The following is a 16843-nucleotide window of genomic DNA, read 5'->3' as shown; positions in this document are numbered from 1 at the left end:
AAAGGGCAGTCATACATGTTGTTCAGTTTGCAGCTTTTCACAATAGCTTCTTATATAGCCAGCAGACTAGCATAGCTATACCCCATAGTATTAATAACTTGCATCTGTTCAGTAGCCATCCATTCACTTTTTAAAAGTTTGGAGAAGCCATGCATTCTGTAAAGCCAATTGGCATTGGCACCGCCAGTGCTCTGAAATGCCAGTAGCCCTTATCTGTCTAGAAAGTGGCATGCTCAAGGACGTTGCTTAAGTCGCTAAAAAGCCAAAGGATACTGTTAACCATTGTTTAGTGACTCTTTTCCATGGGGGAGATAGCAGGGCTAGCTGAACGGAATTTCTTTTGAGGTGCATGCACATCCTTAACAGTTCAGTCATACTGAGCTGCTCTGCTGCTTCTTAAGCACCTAGTCCACAGTGAGCTACTCTGCTTTTCTGTTTTGCTCAGGACTTGAAGAAATCTAAACTAGATGATGAGGGTGGGTGGGTGTCAGTGATGAGGTGTAATGTCAAAGGCAGTTAAAGTGCTAATGTTAAAATGAGAAAAAACTCATATGGCTGTTGAATGTAAACTGCATAAGTGCTAGGAACTGAAAAAGCTCTTAACATGTTAACTCTGATCTGTACTTGAAAGCCTTCAGTAGGGCCCTAATAATTAATTGCTCTGGCACCCTAACATCAGTGCATACCTATTGTTTTTTCTCTTTCAAATTAGTGTAATTTAACTGGCTAACAGTGCTGCTTATTGCACTTAGCCTAACTGTTTTCCCTCATTGGCTGTGTATTCCTTACCAAAACAGCCATCTGATGGGTGGTGATACTGTGTAGTAAGGGTGATGGTGATTTGACATACTCTTAATCAGTCTCTACTGATTCTAGTTCACATTGCATATCTAGATGGAAGGAAGGTGTGTGTTGGAAGCAGATTTTAAATGCTTGTAGGACAGCAACAAAGTTAGATAACTAACAGTGAAATCCTACGCATGTCAACTCTACTCCCAGGTAAGTGTGCGTAGGATTACAGCCGTAAGCATTTTAGTACCAACCATTGAAAACTTAGTACCAAACATTGAAAAGTTTGAAATTGCCATTGACAAGGTGCTGCAAATACAGGGATTTGTCTATGCTTTAGGGCAGGAAGTTTGGGACTCTCCAGGTGCTTTGGCCTATAATTCCCATGATCTTTTCTCATTGGCTGGGGCTGATAGGAGTTCTAGGCCTGAATATCTGCCTCCTTGTTGTGTGCTAAGCTTCCCCACCTTTTTTAAAACACTTTGAGGGTAGGAACACTTAACATGTAACAGCCCAGACCTGCCATCTCAATCCATATAGATTGTCAATTAGGCCTTAACCATGCTACTGATCTTGTCTGGTAAAACCAACCCATACTCCCTGGGAACATGGCCGGTGCTCCCATCTTGCTATGGTGGTCAAGCTACTATGGTCAGGAGGACATTTTAAAGAAGCAATCACTTCCGTTTTCCACAGTTAAGCCATAGTATGGGACCCAAGTAGATGGTGCTGCTTACTCCGCATAATGGGCGAGCCAGTCCTGCCCAGCAGTATGCTTCCTAGGGCTAATGGAAGTTGTAGGCCAAAACATCTGAAGGGCCATCTGTTGCCCAGCCCTGCAGCCATGATTCACTGCAGCTTGACTGCTCTGTGTATCGCAAATATAAATCTAAAACAGCTGCTCATAAATAAACTATGTTAAACAGATTGTGCCAACCAAAACCGATGCTGTAGCATCCCTAAGATTAAGGGTTGAATGTGATGTATCCTACTTAGAGTAGACCCATTGAAATGAATAGGGCTTAAGTTAGAGTAACATTGGATACAACCCTAGGTGAGCAAGAGAATTAGGTAATAACTAATTTGGTTTTTTAATATGAATGTGGAAAAAGGAGAAAAACACGTCTACTATATCCCATTTGCGGGAGATAGAATCCAGTGAACATTAACAATATGAGAGAGTGAAGAAAAGCAAACTCAGCTTAAAAACTTCTAGCAATAAATAAAAATAAGCTGCCTTAAATTCAGCAGATCCATTTAATTTGCATCTTGAGATATTGATAGGTTTACTGGAACGTTAATAAACTAGTAGTTTTTTAGAGAGGTTGGAAATAAACACATGTGCTACAAATGCCATGATAGGTGTTTTATTTTAAAATTCGTCTGACAAGATTGTAATCCTTAAAAAAAAGGTGACAAACTTCTTTAATAAATGTGGTGGCACTTGATTTAATGAGCATTTGCTTTTGGTGTGTATTACAGCATAACTAGATTTAGATTGTATAGAATCATGTAGATTAAGGAATAATCAAGTGATTTTATAAAGTTTAATCTTGCCCAGAGTTTAAAGGGATAGGGAATTATGGCAGCTCATTGATAGAACAGCATTATAAGATTAAGTAGTAGTGTAGGACCAAATATCTGCAAAGAAGTGAGGTGCAGGTATTTTTTTTATCCCATTGAGCCTTGTAATTACTACAGTTTGTACCTTATATCATCCCTAAAATAAGTAGATGTTCTGAATACAACAGATGTTGGGGAGTTTTGCCTATAAGCTATAAAGAGGTTCTGTGCTTCCTATCCACCAAGCATGGGCATAGTACCATATTTCTTCGACTGTAATACGCCGTTGATTGTAAGACGCACACTAATTTCAGTACCACCAACAGAAAAAAAGCTTTGATTCTAAGAATAAACGCACCCGCGATTCTAAGATGCACCCCGTTTTTAGAGATGTTTATATGAGAAAAAGTGTCTTAGAAACAAAGAAATATGGTACCTAATGTAATACTTTCTTAGGATTGTGCAACATTGGTAGCTTGCGTGGTAGGTTTAGGACCTATCTGCTATTAATACTAGGAAGTTAAACACTATGGCAATCGCTCACAGTATCTGAGCTTTCATTAATGTTTTCAGCATTTTAAAATAAATACTTCAGGCTGCAACCCTATGGTGTGTGGGGGGGGTTGGCATCCTATGGGCTCTGAGGGCAGGGAGAGAGGTCTGCCACAGGAGGGGGAGATCTGGTGGCATATGCACACACACACACACACACACACAGTTGCTGCAGAAACATCTGTAGCCAGTGTTTCTGTGGTGTGGGGGAAAAGGTATATTGGGGAGTGTGCTGGAAAAAGACCCACAGTCCTAGACTCTGGACCCATCCCCAAATCAGTACAGATTTATGACAGCTATAGAGGTGGTGTAGGTTAATTCCTTCCCATTGGAAACCAACAGGAGGAAATGCATTTAAAAACCAGGCCTGTAAAGGGCACCCCAGTCCAGCACTCCTCTTCCCTCCTTTTGGCTGCACAAGCTTGGCAGAACTTTGGAATTTTCACTTCCTCAGAGCTCACCCCCACCTACTGATAGGATTGTTCTTGCTGCATCGTTAAAAAAAGATAGTTTAGAATCAATTTTACAGATTGCAATAAAATACAGTTACACACCATTTTTAGTTCTCTTTTAAAGTATTTAGTCTGCAGTTTTATGCATGTCAGCTGTTGTCATTCAGAGCAGTAGGTATTAAAGGCAAAACTGAAGTACTTTGGCCACATAATGAGAAGGCAGGATACCCTGGAGAAGAGGCTGATGCTAGGGAAAGTGGAAGGCAAAAGGAAGAGGGGCCGACCAAGGGCAAGATGGATGGATGATATTCTGGAGGTGACAGACTTGACCTTGGGGGAGCTAGGGGTGGCAACGGCCGACAGAAAGCTCTGGCGTGGGCTGGTCCATGAAGTCACGAAGAGTCGGAAGCGACTGAACGAATAAACAACAAGCCATGTTTGGGCCAATTCATACCACTATAAACGTGTGCTAAAAGGTAGCTTGGTAGTAGGTAGCTTAAGTCTGTGTGCACATAAAATCGTATTAAGAACTTAATGTAGCTCGACTGAATCCCAGATTTGCAACATATATAGATATTTTACTCCGCCTAACTCTTGAAAGCCTTTGCAGTGATCCAATGAAATATCCATACACATTAAATAATGTCTTGGGCATATGCTGAAAAAAACATACGCTACCAACCTGCATTTCACTCTCATTCCAGCATGATCTGAGGCTTTATGTCACAGCCAGTTCAGGTTCATGGTACTAATAGCAACAGCATACTAACACCCACATATACTCTGCATTGAATTTTATGTTCAGAAAAGCAGTTAATTGCATGGCACTATGGCTAGTCAATATGTCCTATTGAAAAACCATACTTGTCTGTGAACACATCCTCTGAGTTGGTCTTTAATCTGTAGCAGCAAAAAAAGGCAAAGTGCTCTTTTATTTTATAGACTAAGTGGATTATTATGGCATGCGCTTTCAAGACAACATCAAATGTGTGAAGTGTATCTCTTCTGAAGTTTTACATGGCTTTGTTTTTGTTGAATACAGTCTATCCAGTATGAACTCCATTTCATCCAAATGTAAATTGATATAAAAGGAATTATCTGCCCGTTCCTCTGTTAATGTGCTGAAGCTCAGGTTCTCAATCCTGCATTTCCCTGTTAATGCTAATGTGTGGGCTTTGGAGAACTTGTAGTGGCAAATGGAGTAATTAATCTTGCTTTTATTCATATAATCTCTGCAAACCCCTTCTTGGATAGTCTTAAATAATTTTCCTCCAAGTGGTTTATGGAAGTGAGCCCAGCTGCGGGGAAAACAGTCTAAAGTGGAATTGCAAAATAAACATCTCATCCACTTACCAATCTCTTTCTGCAAGAGGACTCTGTATTACAAACACAAATATCTCTGATGATATAACATCTAGTTCTACCCTGGCAAAAGGGATAAAAATGCAATAAACTTTGGGCCACCTCACAGAAAATATTTCCATGAGGGAACTTGAAAATCTCAAATGCAAATTTTCATGTGTGGTCATATTGGCATATCACATGTAGGACTGTCATACAAACATGAGCAACATACAGATTCCTACATGCTGTGAGTGCCCTTAACCAACTTAGCACAAAACATTCCAACTTTTTAAATTACATAAGCATTTTTGCAGTTGTCTTGAATCTGTGTTGTAAAATTTAAAAATTATGCCCCAAACATTTGCCTCCCAATAACATTCCTATCATTTAGAAATGTCAGAGTAGAGAAGTAGAGAAACTCTTGAAGATATAAAAAAGGATGATGCCTGTCCAACTAGAATGTCAAAAAGCCACTACCTGGAAATAACCCAATTTACAGCACAATCTTACACATTTCTACTCCAAAATAATTCCCATTGAAATCAAATGGGCTTATACCCAGGTATGTGGGTATAAGACTGCAGCTTTAGTTTGTCTAGCCTTTGAACAAGCCTGACATAACTACATGGAAAGCCTGGCTGGACAGTTTTTATGAAGCCATCAAGATTATAACAAGCAAATATCCTATACTGCATCACTCTTAAAAAACATACAATTTTCTCTCCCCTTTTAAAGGTACAAATATTTGTACCATTATTGTATGAATCAATCACTGATACATTGATTAAAAAAACCTGGCTTGGATCCAAAGTGGAAATGGCTCTTCTGAGTGTCTGCAGCTCCTGCTGAATGAGGTGGACAGTGGAATGGGGTAAGCGGGCGGGGGGGGGGGGGATACTTAAAAATAGAGCAGAGGCACCTTGGGGGAAATCTGCTCTCAAAAGTTGCCTCACAATTTTCAGGGATCCCTCCCTCCCAACTCTCAGAGGAGCTTTTGCAGGGGATGAGCTGCTGACAGGGAGGTAGGAAAGGATAGATATGTTACCTTTCACCCATTCCCTTCCAGACACGATCCAATTCACTGACATTTCACATTTTGGAGAAGTATTTGTGGCAGTATCCTATTCAGCACTAGCGCTAACATAAATTATGTTGTGCTAGCATAAGCTATCTCTAGCGCAATGCTAATAGCAGTTGCTGGAATGACAGGTTTTGCAGGGAAATTGGACGTGTCAGCAAATGCTAGAGGTAGCTTATGCTAGCACAAGGTCATTTAGGTTAGCACCGAACAGAATACTGCCCATAGATGTGAAGTTGCTTTTCATTCATGACAGATTATCAAATTTCTAAATTGCAAGTTTCAGGATAACTCCAAACATGAGTTTCCTGATTTATGCCTCTCCTTTCAGTCACTGTAAACTTCATTACTATGAATAAAATTCTCATTTCAATGTCACTGAAGAAATGTCCACATCCTAACATACACACCACTTTTCCCGGTGCAAACAAATGAAAATATCAGAGAACTTATATTTAATCTTATAATGGTAACAATTAATTTATTGTTGCCAACTTAAAATTGTGGTAATATGACATTTAAATATTAATTACATGACAGGTTCTTAAAAACAAGAGTATTAAGGTCTGCATTCACTTTATTAGTGTTTGAACCAATTGCGTAGTCTTGCAGACTATGGTTGAATTCAGAATTTCAGTACTGTTACTTGCTGTTGTGATTTGATCTGGCTTTAGAGCTGTTTGAAGTTGTGGTCTACACAGAATTACCTCCTAAGAGCTCTTTATGTGTATCTGCTGTTGCAGAGTGGGAACATCAGCTAATTACCATGAATGTACAAAACATCTGACCAGCAGGTATTGGAAAAATGGTATCCAGGTAATTGCCTGGTTCCTGTAATAAATTAAATCTTTCAGAATGATTCAGCCTCAGAATGTCTTCCTCAGAAGGTACTGAAGTATTCCTTTTGTGTCCCACAGAATTACCTTTTTTTTAATGAGACAAGTGTAGAAAAAAAACTCGTTGAGTGGTGGTTGGCTACACTGGCAAATGCTGGGTTTAAAAGAGGGCACTGAAGAAGATTGCTCAGGTGAATTGAAAAAAGGTTGAAGCAAACTCCTCTTGAGGTCTCCGACACTCACTGAGTGGGTTGGTGAAAAATGTCACACCGAGACATACACGGCACTGAGGCAGTCAGTCAGAAGGAAAGCGGCTCTACCGTGCAAGGCCACCTGGGTTTAGTTGGTTTTTGTTTTCGTTCTTTTAGTCCCAGAATTCTATCTGACTCATCTAATCTCTTGAAGAGTTTTGCGTTGGCTTGTTTGTTTGGCAGGCTATCCTTCGATTCCCCTTTTTTTAAATGTCTGCAGCCCATCACTGTCGTCATGTGGATCCAAATGAGCTGCTGAGCCTGTCATACCCATTCTTGGACAGGTCGTCTGTAGTAGGTCACACTTTGCTGGACCTCTTTGTTCTTGAACTGGAAGATTGTGTATACCAGGACAAGGATACACAGAGATAAAATGCAGGGGATCACAACTGCAATTGCATTGACGGTGCTAGGCACATCATTTATAGTCACCATAATATCCACATCGTCATGAGAGAGGCGCCGGTCTTTGCTTCGTTCAACCTCCTTTTGGTTGCATCCCATCCAGTCTTTGAGGATTGACCTGGGGTATCCTGGCTCCACAGTCAGCCTCTGGTTATCGAACTTCCAGTATTCCTTACCTTTATAAAAGTAGGTATAAACTGAAAAAGAAAACAGAGATTACTCCATTCTGTGCCATTCACAAATTACAAAGGTGTGCAGACAGGAAAAGATTCTATACATGGCAGGAGCAACCACCTTGCCCAGTATTGAGGGCCATATGGGATATACAGATAACCTGTATCATAAATTGGATAACAAAGTAAAAATAATTTGTTGTCTTAACTCTCCCCATGCAAAAAAAAGTGGCTTAATGGGGAATAGGAATAGAATAAGCATCCATTAGTTGTTTAAGATCAGAGGAAAAACTCCTAGATGGAATCCAATCAATCACCCAGTTAGGAAGCATACAGTATACTAGAAAGGAAAGACCTGCTTCAAGGTTACTTTGAGAATATGTGCTGCTTGGGCAGGGGATCTGCCCATAGCCACATATGTCTGTCTGTCTTGTGAGTGGTCAAGCTTTAATGCAGCCTGAATGCAAAACTCATCAAAAGATCAATGTAATAAATGCTACTGAATTGATACATAAGCAATATGGTTAATACGTACAGCCTTCTTTGCTGACAAAAGCTCCTTGTGGAGATTGAGGGATCCCTTTCCATACAGTGATGGGTTTGGGATAGCCTGGATCTGTTGCTCTCTTGTCTTCATTATACCTCCAATATCGGTCTCCTTTGAAGAAATATGTTTTGCCTACAGGTTCCCACCGTAAAGCTGTGTCAATCCCTTCCCGGGGAAGACAGTTGCCCAGCTCCACCAGGCTATGTGGGTACCCTGGCTCTGCCGTCACCTCCTTAAAAACCCAGTATTTATCTCCTAGGCAAGAGAGGAAGAGAGAACATATATTTACTGAAAATTAATACAGTAATTAATATTTATGTTTTCTAATCTTCAAGGCTGAGGTTGACTGGACAGGAAGCTTAGCTATGATTACCACTTGCCAAACAAAATTATAACCTATCTGGTGAACTGCCCACAGAGCTTCAGCTATTGGGTGGTATAGAAGTTGTAGTTAATAAATAAACATAAAACAACTGCTTCATGTTGGCAATTTTCAAGTTTTTCTACAAAAAGTTTAGAAAGTAGATCAAAATATTAAATGCTTCCATTGAGTAGTCAATATCCCTGTTTGTTCAAATGATGAGGGTGAGCATCCAAAAGTTGTGTGTGCTTTTAACAAAGAATTGCTTTCCTACACATTTATGTATTTATTTAGCAAGACAGGTTTGTATTATGGAACACGGCCTTTTAAATTGAGTCAGGCAAGACAAGCTTTTCTATTCTTTCCTCCTCCTAATCATCTACTATTTAAATGGATATGAGATAGGCAAAGACAGACGCACAGGAAAACCTGGAGTAAACTGAAATAAGGAACTCTCTTAATTTTTCAGCATTGGCTTTGTATGTTCCAGTTTGATGCTCAAAGAATAAGACTTCAAAAATGTCCCATCTATGTACATGTGTGTGTGTGTGTGTGTATTACACTCTGCATTCTAAAGTGGCACAATTTAGCATCTAAATTCCTCTTAATGTTTTGTTTTTACCAAGAAGTTATATTACTGTCTTTACGTAGGTTGATAAAAAACTACAGCTCCCAAGACACAGGAAAGTGACAGAGGTGTTTCCTGCACCTTCCTTGCTCATCATTCAAAGAAGACTTTCTGTTTCCAACTGTTCTCATTTTCTTCCTATTCACTGCTCCAATCCTTTAAAATGCCTCAAAGTCCAATTTCCAGGATGCCCCTAATGGCCCACAACTCTTGCTTCCTCCCCTTCACTATTAACAACATTTTCCTTTCCTCTCTCTGCTGAGAGCAACCTTCAGTATCTGCTCCAGATTAGACAGAACGTCTTGGACAACTCCTCATCATTGCAAAGGCTGTTCATGCACTTCGTTCCTATATTCAGTGATCTGTGCACCACTGAGACCCTCTTTATGTTCCAGACTCTCTATTCCAACAATTCCTCCCTCCCACCACTGCCTTCGCCTTCATCCTTCATTGTTCTATAACTACTACTTCTCTGTTAATCAGGATTTCCTAATTTCTCCTATGTTCTTATTCTCTGACACACCCTAGCTATTTATCCCAATGCCTGTGAGCATTGACTCTTCCTACCTACTATGCTATTTGGAATCCTGATCCAGTAAAGTATACTAAGGGTGGGACAAACTGACACCCAAAAACACTATTCTGGAAAAGTGAAGGTCGGTTGAGAAATAACTAGGTGCCACAGAAAGAAGGGAACTAGTTTCAGCCCCAAAAGGCTTTTAAAAAGATAAACAGCAACCCCGCCCTCAACCCTTAAGTGCCCAGTTTTCTATCCAAGCTAGTTGTTTGTTACTCATGAAGAGTTTGGGATCCCCCCGCCCCAAAGCTTAAAAGAGCTAGCAAATGGCATTATTTCTATTGTAGAACTTGATAAAAATATTTCCCAGTCCTGAAGTTACATAGAATTTTGGGCTTCTTGTGAAGATGAAATGATAATGCTTCATGTAAGCACATGTTTATCTTGTGCATGGGCTTTTAAACTTAGGCCCTCTTCAGACAACACACTAAGCCATGATGGTTAAGCATTCTGAGCTAACCATGATGGCTGAGTGTGTCATCTGAACAGCATTTTTCTTAATCATGGTGGCTACATAGGAAGCTGCCCCTTGGTCCTTCTAACCCAGTATTGTCAACAATGACTGGCAGCCGCTCCCCAGGGTTACAGGTAGGATTGTTTTCCTAGCCCTATCTGGAGATGCCAGGGCTTGAACCAGGGACCTTCTGCATGCAAAGCAAATGCTCTAGCATTGAGCCACAGACCCAGGGTGTAACCACCCTTACTACCCATGCACTGCAAAAGGATTATAGGCCCTAAACATGCCTCAGCATGTCATCTGAACAGGCCACTGTGGTTAATCAAGCACTACTACAGAGCTTCTTGGCAAGAGTAGCTGAAAATAGCCCTGCTGCTCCTGCCGGATCTCTATGGTCAAAATGGGCAATCTCACCCTTGGCCATTAACAGTGCTATCCCTGTCAATGGAATCAATTGTCTTTATTTGGGAAAAAAGCATTTAGAACAAAACGGACAAAAAAGCACATTTACATATTAGCACAAATGCACCAGTGTGCAAATGCACATTTTTGGCCAGTTTTTTATTTTTGCATTTTTCCTAAAGGTTAAAAAATGGCCGCTGTCGACAGTCTGGGCAGATGAGGATGCTGGGATGCAGGAGGAAGTGGCCAGAGGACTGCAGGATTCTGCCTTGATGGTAGGTGGTTAGGAAGTAATTAAGTTAACCACGCTGCAGAGGGTGGTTAAATAGTTGCCTGGCAGCAGCGTGCATAGTGGTTAGTGTTAACCACCATGCAGCGTGGTTAGCCTAACCACCCTTCCCCAAGTGACATCTGAATAAGGCCTTTGTTTTGTAATGATTAATCCTCCATATGTCATGGATATCACTTGTGATAGTGCCCCCAAAATGAAATGGATGAAAAACCAGAGTGAAGCTTTCCTAAATTCTGATGCCCGGGTTAAATGTTTTAGTTTAACTTGCTAATATGGTAGATACACATTACAATAGAATTATTTCTATTAAATTAATTTTAAAAACTAAAGGTTGGATCCAGAATTGTTGTTCCACCAACATAAAGATATCACTGGCAGAACAGAACTTCTGTGTCCTCTCCTCCCCACAGCAGCCCTGCACGTGTCCGTCAAACGGAACGACAATTCTGCATAAAAGCTCAAATATTTACCTTTAAAGAAAACAAATTTTCCATCAGATCTTTCATAGGCAGCATCAATTTTTGCAGGGAGCCCTTTCCAGAACTGTTCAATCTGCATGGGGTATCCTTCTTGCACACGATTGTTACGGAGACGCCAAAACCAGCGGTCCTAGAAAAAGGAAAACAATATCCTAAGAGTTTACATTAGATTGTAAGATGAGATGATGAAACAACAAAGCCAAGATATATACAGTTATATTTAAAATACCATAACATCCCCTTTATCACAAGAATCTGTTTGTATTGCTAGCAGAACAGAGGAACTTCTAAGTGTAATTCCATCACTGTTGAAATCACTGCTGTTACCATCTTGATCTCTTAAAGATAAAATTTATTGGAACATTTTTATCTTTTCTCCTCTCCACACCATGCTGTTTGCCTCATTCCAAGTCCTTCTGTTCCACATTATGCTCCAAGGTTTCCATTCTTCCTCCTTGCTTTCTATCTTGACTCTTCTTTTAGGAGTTGTCACCACTCATTACCCGGAGTTCCTTCCAACCAAAATGACATATTGACTGTAATACCTAGTTCCCTGACGTAATATCAGCCAAGTAATTTTGACATGAGGCAGAAAAAGTCTTGTTGATTCCTCCTTCTTTTCCTTTGGCAAGAGAAAGTGCCAAGGACCTCCCTGGCATCAGGGGAGTATCTCGGTGTTTGGAGGAGGCAACGATCCCGTGGCAGACCCATTTTGATGTATTTGCTGTACAGTGTCTGACGTAGACGCCATTGAAGACTTAGGTTTTTCCACAGCCTCAAGTGCTTCTTTCCGCAGTTCCGCTCGAAGTCAGTTGGCACAGTGGCAGTGCTTTAGTTTGGAAAAGGCTTGACAATTTGGGCAGGCTTCAACCTTATGTCCCTTTCCGAGACAAAGCAAAAATAACTTATGCCTGTCTTATGGAGGCAGTTTGCTCTCACCTCAGGTGCATTTTCTAAAGGGGCCTGAAGGGCCATGCATCCCTTGAAAAAGGGTGTGATTGCAGAGATCGCTAAAATCAACAATTAAACTCAATAAAAACAAGTCAAAAAATCTTTTTTAAAACAACGTATGATAGTAGGATAGAAAAAAACTGGGGAGGGGGAGAGCTGAGCTATTTTCTTTTAAGACACAATCCAAATATAAGCACGCTCCCTATGAGGCAGCTGTAGTGGCGATCAAAAAAGAAGTGAGTGAATGGGCAGAAACCCTCTGGACATGTGCAGTAGAACAGTGGGGGAGGGTTCCTGCCAAAATTCTCAGCTATGGAATTTTCCTGAGTCGAGGCTCCGTGCAGGAGCAGAGCCCCTATGTGTGATGCACAGAGATATTTCCTGCCCTTTAATTGCCATCCAAATCAGCTGCCTAGGGTGGTGACCTCACATGACCTAGTAGTAGGGCTGGCCCTGGGTTTCCCTTTTTCCTTGGTAACATTACCAAATCCTTTCCCTTGCTTCCTTTATGATCCTCACATTTGAATCAAGTTTCCTACTTATTCGTATGTTCTCTCATGTACCATGATTTCTCAATCCTGCTTCTTTCACTTCTAGACGTGGCTTTTATATAACTTTACCAATGTTCCTTTTAGTATCAGGCCTCTCAGTGACTCTCCCTACTTCATTTTCTTATTCCTGGCACTAGGCATAAGACAGTCTTCCTGATTAATATCTATTATCTCCAAAAGTGCCAATTTTCCACCATCATCACCCCAATAGAATTTTCTTGCTCTTCTTTCACTAAGTCAGGGGTGGGGAACATATGGCCCTCCAGATGTTGATGGACTGCAATTCCTATCAGCCCTACCTAGCATAGCCAATGGTGATAAATGATGGTAGTTGGATGGCCACAAATTCCCCATGCTTGCATTAAATCATCTCCCCAGGCCAGACAATGGTACCACTTCTTATTTATGGTACCCTTCAGCTTTAAAAGTTTCAAGTAAAATTCACCAGCAGGCCAAGATTAAACCATAGCATGCCCCCACCATCACAAGTCTGATCTACACATTAAGTACAATAAGGTAGTCAGACCAGACTATTGTGAGTGGGGGTTATTTAAATTCATCTTTAAATAACCTCTCAAGTTTAAAAAGTCCATAATATAGTAAATTATTACATCAGGGAGATAGGTCTTGTGAATGGGTGGGCAACTTGTGCTTCTCCAGATGTTTTGGCCTACAACTCTCACGATCCTTCCCCATTTACTATGCTGGCTAGGGTTCATGGGAGCTGTAGGTCAAAACATCTGGCCTCTTGTTGTTGTGCTAATTCATTATATGCAGAGAAACTTCTTTTTAAAATCACATCAGGAGTGGGGACACCAAACTTGAAACAGTCCAAGATGTTACTATCTTGAGCTACCATCTCAATCTTCATAATGTGTACATCAGGCCTTAGCCCTGCTACCAATCTCCTAGACTCGTAACGGATCCTCCTGGGAACATAGCCAGCGCTCCCATCTTTCTACGGCGGACCAGCTACAATGCTCAAGAGGACATTTTAAAGAAACGGTCACTTTCATTTTCTTGTTAAGCCATAGTTAACCCAAGTAGATGCGGCAGCTTATTCAGCATAATGGGTGATCCAGCCCTGCTCAGCAGCTTTGCATGTTATATTTAAGAATCAATCACCAATTTTTCTGTACATCTGACTAGGATGTATTGCTAAGTGAACAATCTTGTATTGTGAAAACACACTCCTTTTTAAACTAAAACACATTGGTATGAGAGAGGAAGTCAGCGGACTTAAAAACAGCACATTGGTGCCCTTTGTTTTGTAGACCTTAACATTTAATGTGTGTTCTTAAATAATACTTAATACAAAGTTTCTTAATATGAAACTCATTAACAAAGCATGAAAAACCATTTTGGAAGTACACGTTTTTCTGAGGGTTAACAGATCTGTTCCAGTCGAAATGGAATAAACGTCATTTGTTTTTTAAAAAAAACAATAGGAAATTATAATGGCACTGCTGATCAGGTTTGCAGAGCAAAACAAAACATCCAAGGCTGTAAAAAAAATCTACCCTGATACAGAAGCCCAATGTATGTGTCACTTACATACGGTTTGGCCCTATTCGTTTTAACTGGAGCAGGACGCCATATCAGACGCCAGAGTTCTTTCTGTGCATCAGAGCTCCCCCATCCAGAAAAGATTGCCAGATCAGGAAAAATGCTGAGAACAGGAACATGGCTTATCCTACATCTGCACTGCTGCACAACACAAATCCTTAGAAGCTAGTAAAAAATTAATACTTTTTTGTCCTAGATTTAAGAACAGTTTTGCTTATTTAGGTATTCCTGAAGGAAATACATTATGTCAACTACCACAACGGACACCCTCTTATTTATGGTTGTTTCTTCAGACAAAGAATGCAAACTAATCCACTGTGTGGCATCTACCAGTAAACTTAACTGCCGAGATTAAAATAGCTAACAATTTTGCTGACATGTAAGTAATTATAGATGAACTTGCAATAGATAAGACTTATATATTATCTTATATTTTTATTACCTTAAAAACAAACATTTCTCCTCTGAACAATGCCACGGTATTGAAGTTCCCATCACATATGTTGGGTTTACTGCCTGGAGCAGAAGGCCTGTCCCCTAATGGAGGTCTGGGAGGTCTTGAATGCCTGTCATGCTTTCTTTCTGAAGTGGAATGGATTCTACGTACAGGAAGGGTTGGTAAAGGTCTGGTGGGCTCCAGTGGCTCAGCTGGTGGACCTAAACAAAACGAAAGGGCAGGGCAGAACAATAAATAGTTTCTCAAGTATTCTCAAAAAGCCTCCTTCCACCAGAGACTTCCAACACCATCCTCCACTTGCTATCCAAATGCAAGTCTCGCTGGCTGCAGACAAGGGGTGTTGAACCTCTATCAGCTTGAGAGCCAAATTTTATTCTGGAAGAGCTTTCCAGGGCCACATTCCAGCTGGGCAAAAGGAAAAAGGGGCGGGGGGCAAAAGGATGGCCCCCCAAAGCCAGCCAACTTTAGCGTAAAGCGCTTACTGCCAGTAACTAAGCCTCAGGAGAGACATTCAACCTTTTAGAATGGGTCAGGGGGACTGCACAAAAACTGGAAAACCATTGAATCATAGATGGTCAGGGGAGAGAGGCCAGTGCCAGAGGAAGGGGGCATGGCCATTAGAGGAACCCCAGGGAGCCAATTTTGGCCCCTGGGCTTGAGTTTCTGCACCCCTGCTGTAGACCAATCATGCTCATACATATCTAGCAGCAGTATCTGTTCTTTACAAAGAGACTGGCCCATCCATTAGTCTAATTCTGTCCCTGAAGTCACCATATTTCAGAGCTTTGCATCACCTTACCCCAAACACTTAATCCAGAAGCTTCATGATCCAGCCAAAAGGCTTCCAAGACCCCACTAGCAGGAATTAACCCACCCTTTAGCAATCACTGCTCTTGTCTAGTGCCCCTTGTCTTGATTGCTGTTCCCAATTTTTGCTATTGTCTGCTATATATAAAACCAGTCATGAATGTGCACATGTGAACAGGTAAGCTTTCAGTTGTGGAAATCTTCTACAGCACAGATTGGACAATGCATAATCCCGTAGAGGTCCAATATAGTTCAAAGCCTGCTTTCACCCTTATATTGCAGCACACAATCACCGAAGTGTTCGAAATCTCAATTTAATATCTGCAGAACGCTTTTGCATGGTACCCTTGATACAGCACCAACACCACAACATCCCACTCCCACATAATGGCAGGTAGAGTAACCATGCTGAAAGGAAGAGCTCTCCTTTTCATGGCTTTCTCTCTTTCTTTCTTTTTTGCTGCTCTTCTCTTCGCTGCTATTTTGAGAGGGGATGCCAGTAAAGACATGCATTCCAGTACTGGAGAGGGGAAGTCTGTATAACTACATGAAAGTAGAAAAAAGGAAGCAAAGGGTCAAATAATGGCGGGGCATTGTTAAGGGGGAAGGGGTAGCCTCACTGGGATTTGGCACTATAAAGGGCTAAATTTAGAAATCTGGCTGAGCATTCTGTTCTGCTGTGGTACGGCAGGCAGTATTCAGCCTAAAATAGTTTAATAAATTCTGATCTAGGCCATGGGGCAGGAGAGGATGTTGTGCTTATCACTAGTGATATCACAGGCACTAGTCAACAGATGTTTGTGACACTTGTGTAACTATATTCTATTTGGTGGTTATACTCACAACAGCTCAACAGCTGTCCTTGCTGTGGAGATGGAAATTACATAATACCAGGAACAGCATATTGGGGTTTGAGGAAAATGCAATTTCCCCACACTTGATGCATTCACAGAGGGAAACTTCATCTGCATCCTGCTCACCAATGAGTGACCACTGAACATTCCTTACAGTGAAGGAACATCATCGGAAAGGCCTCAGGTTCCCTTCTGAGAGTGTCCACTGCTTATCTTAGATCAAAATGGAGAGCATGTAAAGAGGCAGTTTTAGGTGGCTGCAGTTCAGCTTTAGAAGTCTTGTCTTTTTTACCGGAGGTCTTTCAAATCGAGCATTTTCCTGAAGATATTTGTTTACCTAAATAAGTGTTCGGTAATCAAAAAATAAGCGGAGGTTATTTTAGCTACACCTTTTTTTTTTTCTATCATAAAGTTCATTAAACATACTGGTACAACTAGTACATCCCCATACCCGTTGTATATTTTAGTACG

The 16843-nt window shown here is 40.9% G+C and overlaps 1 protein-coding gene across 1 annotated transcript in view; it reads right to left on the bottom strand.

Annotated features, from left to right (window-relative positions):
• Nucleotides 1–6115: 6115 nt before the first annotated feature.
• MMP24 (matrix metallopeptidase 24) overlaps nt 6116–16843 on the bottom strand; it is a 35456-nt gene continuing 24728 nt past the window's right edge. Inside the window, exons 6-9 of the mRNA XM_063119817.1 lie at nt 14697–14911; nt 11178–11316; nt 7979–8245; nt 6116–7467 (exon numbers count right to left, since the gene is read on the bottom strand). Of these exons, the coding sequence (XP_062975887.1) occupies nt 7130–7467; nt 7979–8245; nt 11178–11316; nt 14697–14911 (959 nt within the window). The 3' untranslated portion in view covers nt 6116–7129. The remainder of the gene's footprint in view (nt 7468–7978; nt 8246–11177; nt 11317–14696; nt 14912–16843) is intronic.

Source organism: Elgaria multicarinata, chromosome 1 (assembly GCF_023053635.1).
Source record: "Elgaria multicarinata webbii isolate HBS135686 ecotype San Diego chromosome 1, rElgMul1.1.pri, whole genome shotgun sequence".
NCBI lineage: Eukaryota > Metazoa > Chordata > Lepidosauria > Squamata > Anguidae > Elgaria > Elgaria multicarinata.
The sequence above is the reverse complement of the archived record's forward strand: the minus strand, read 5'-3'. Positions and strand labels throughout refer to the sequence as shown.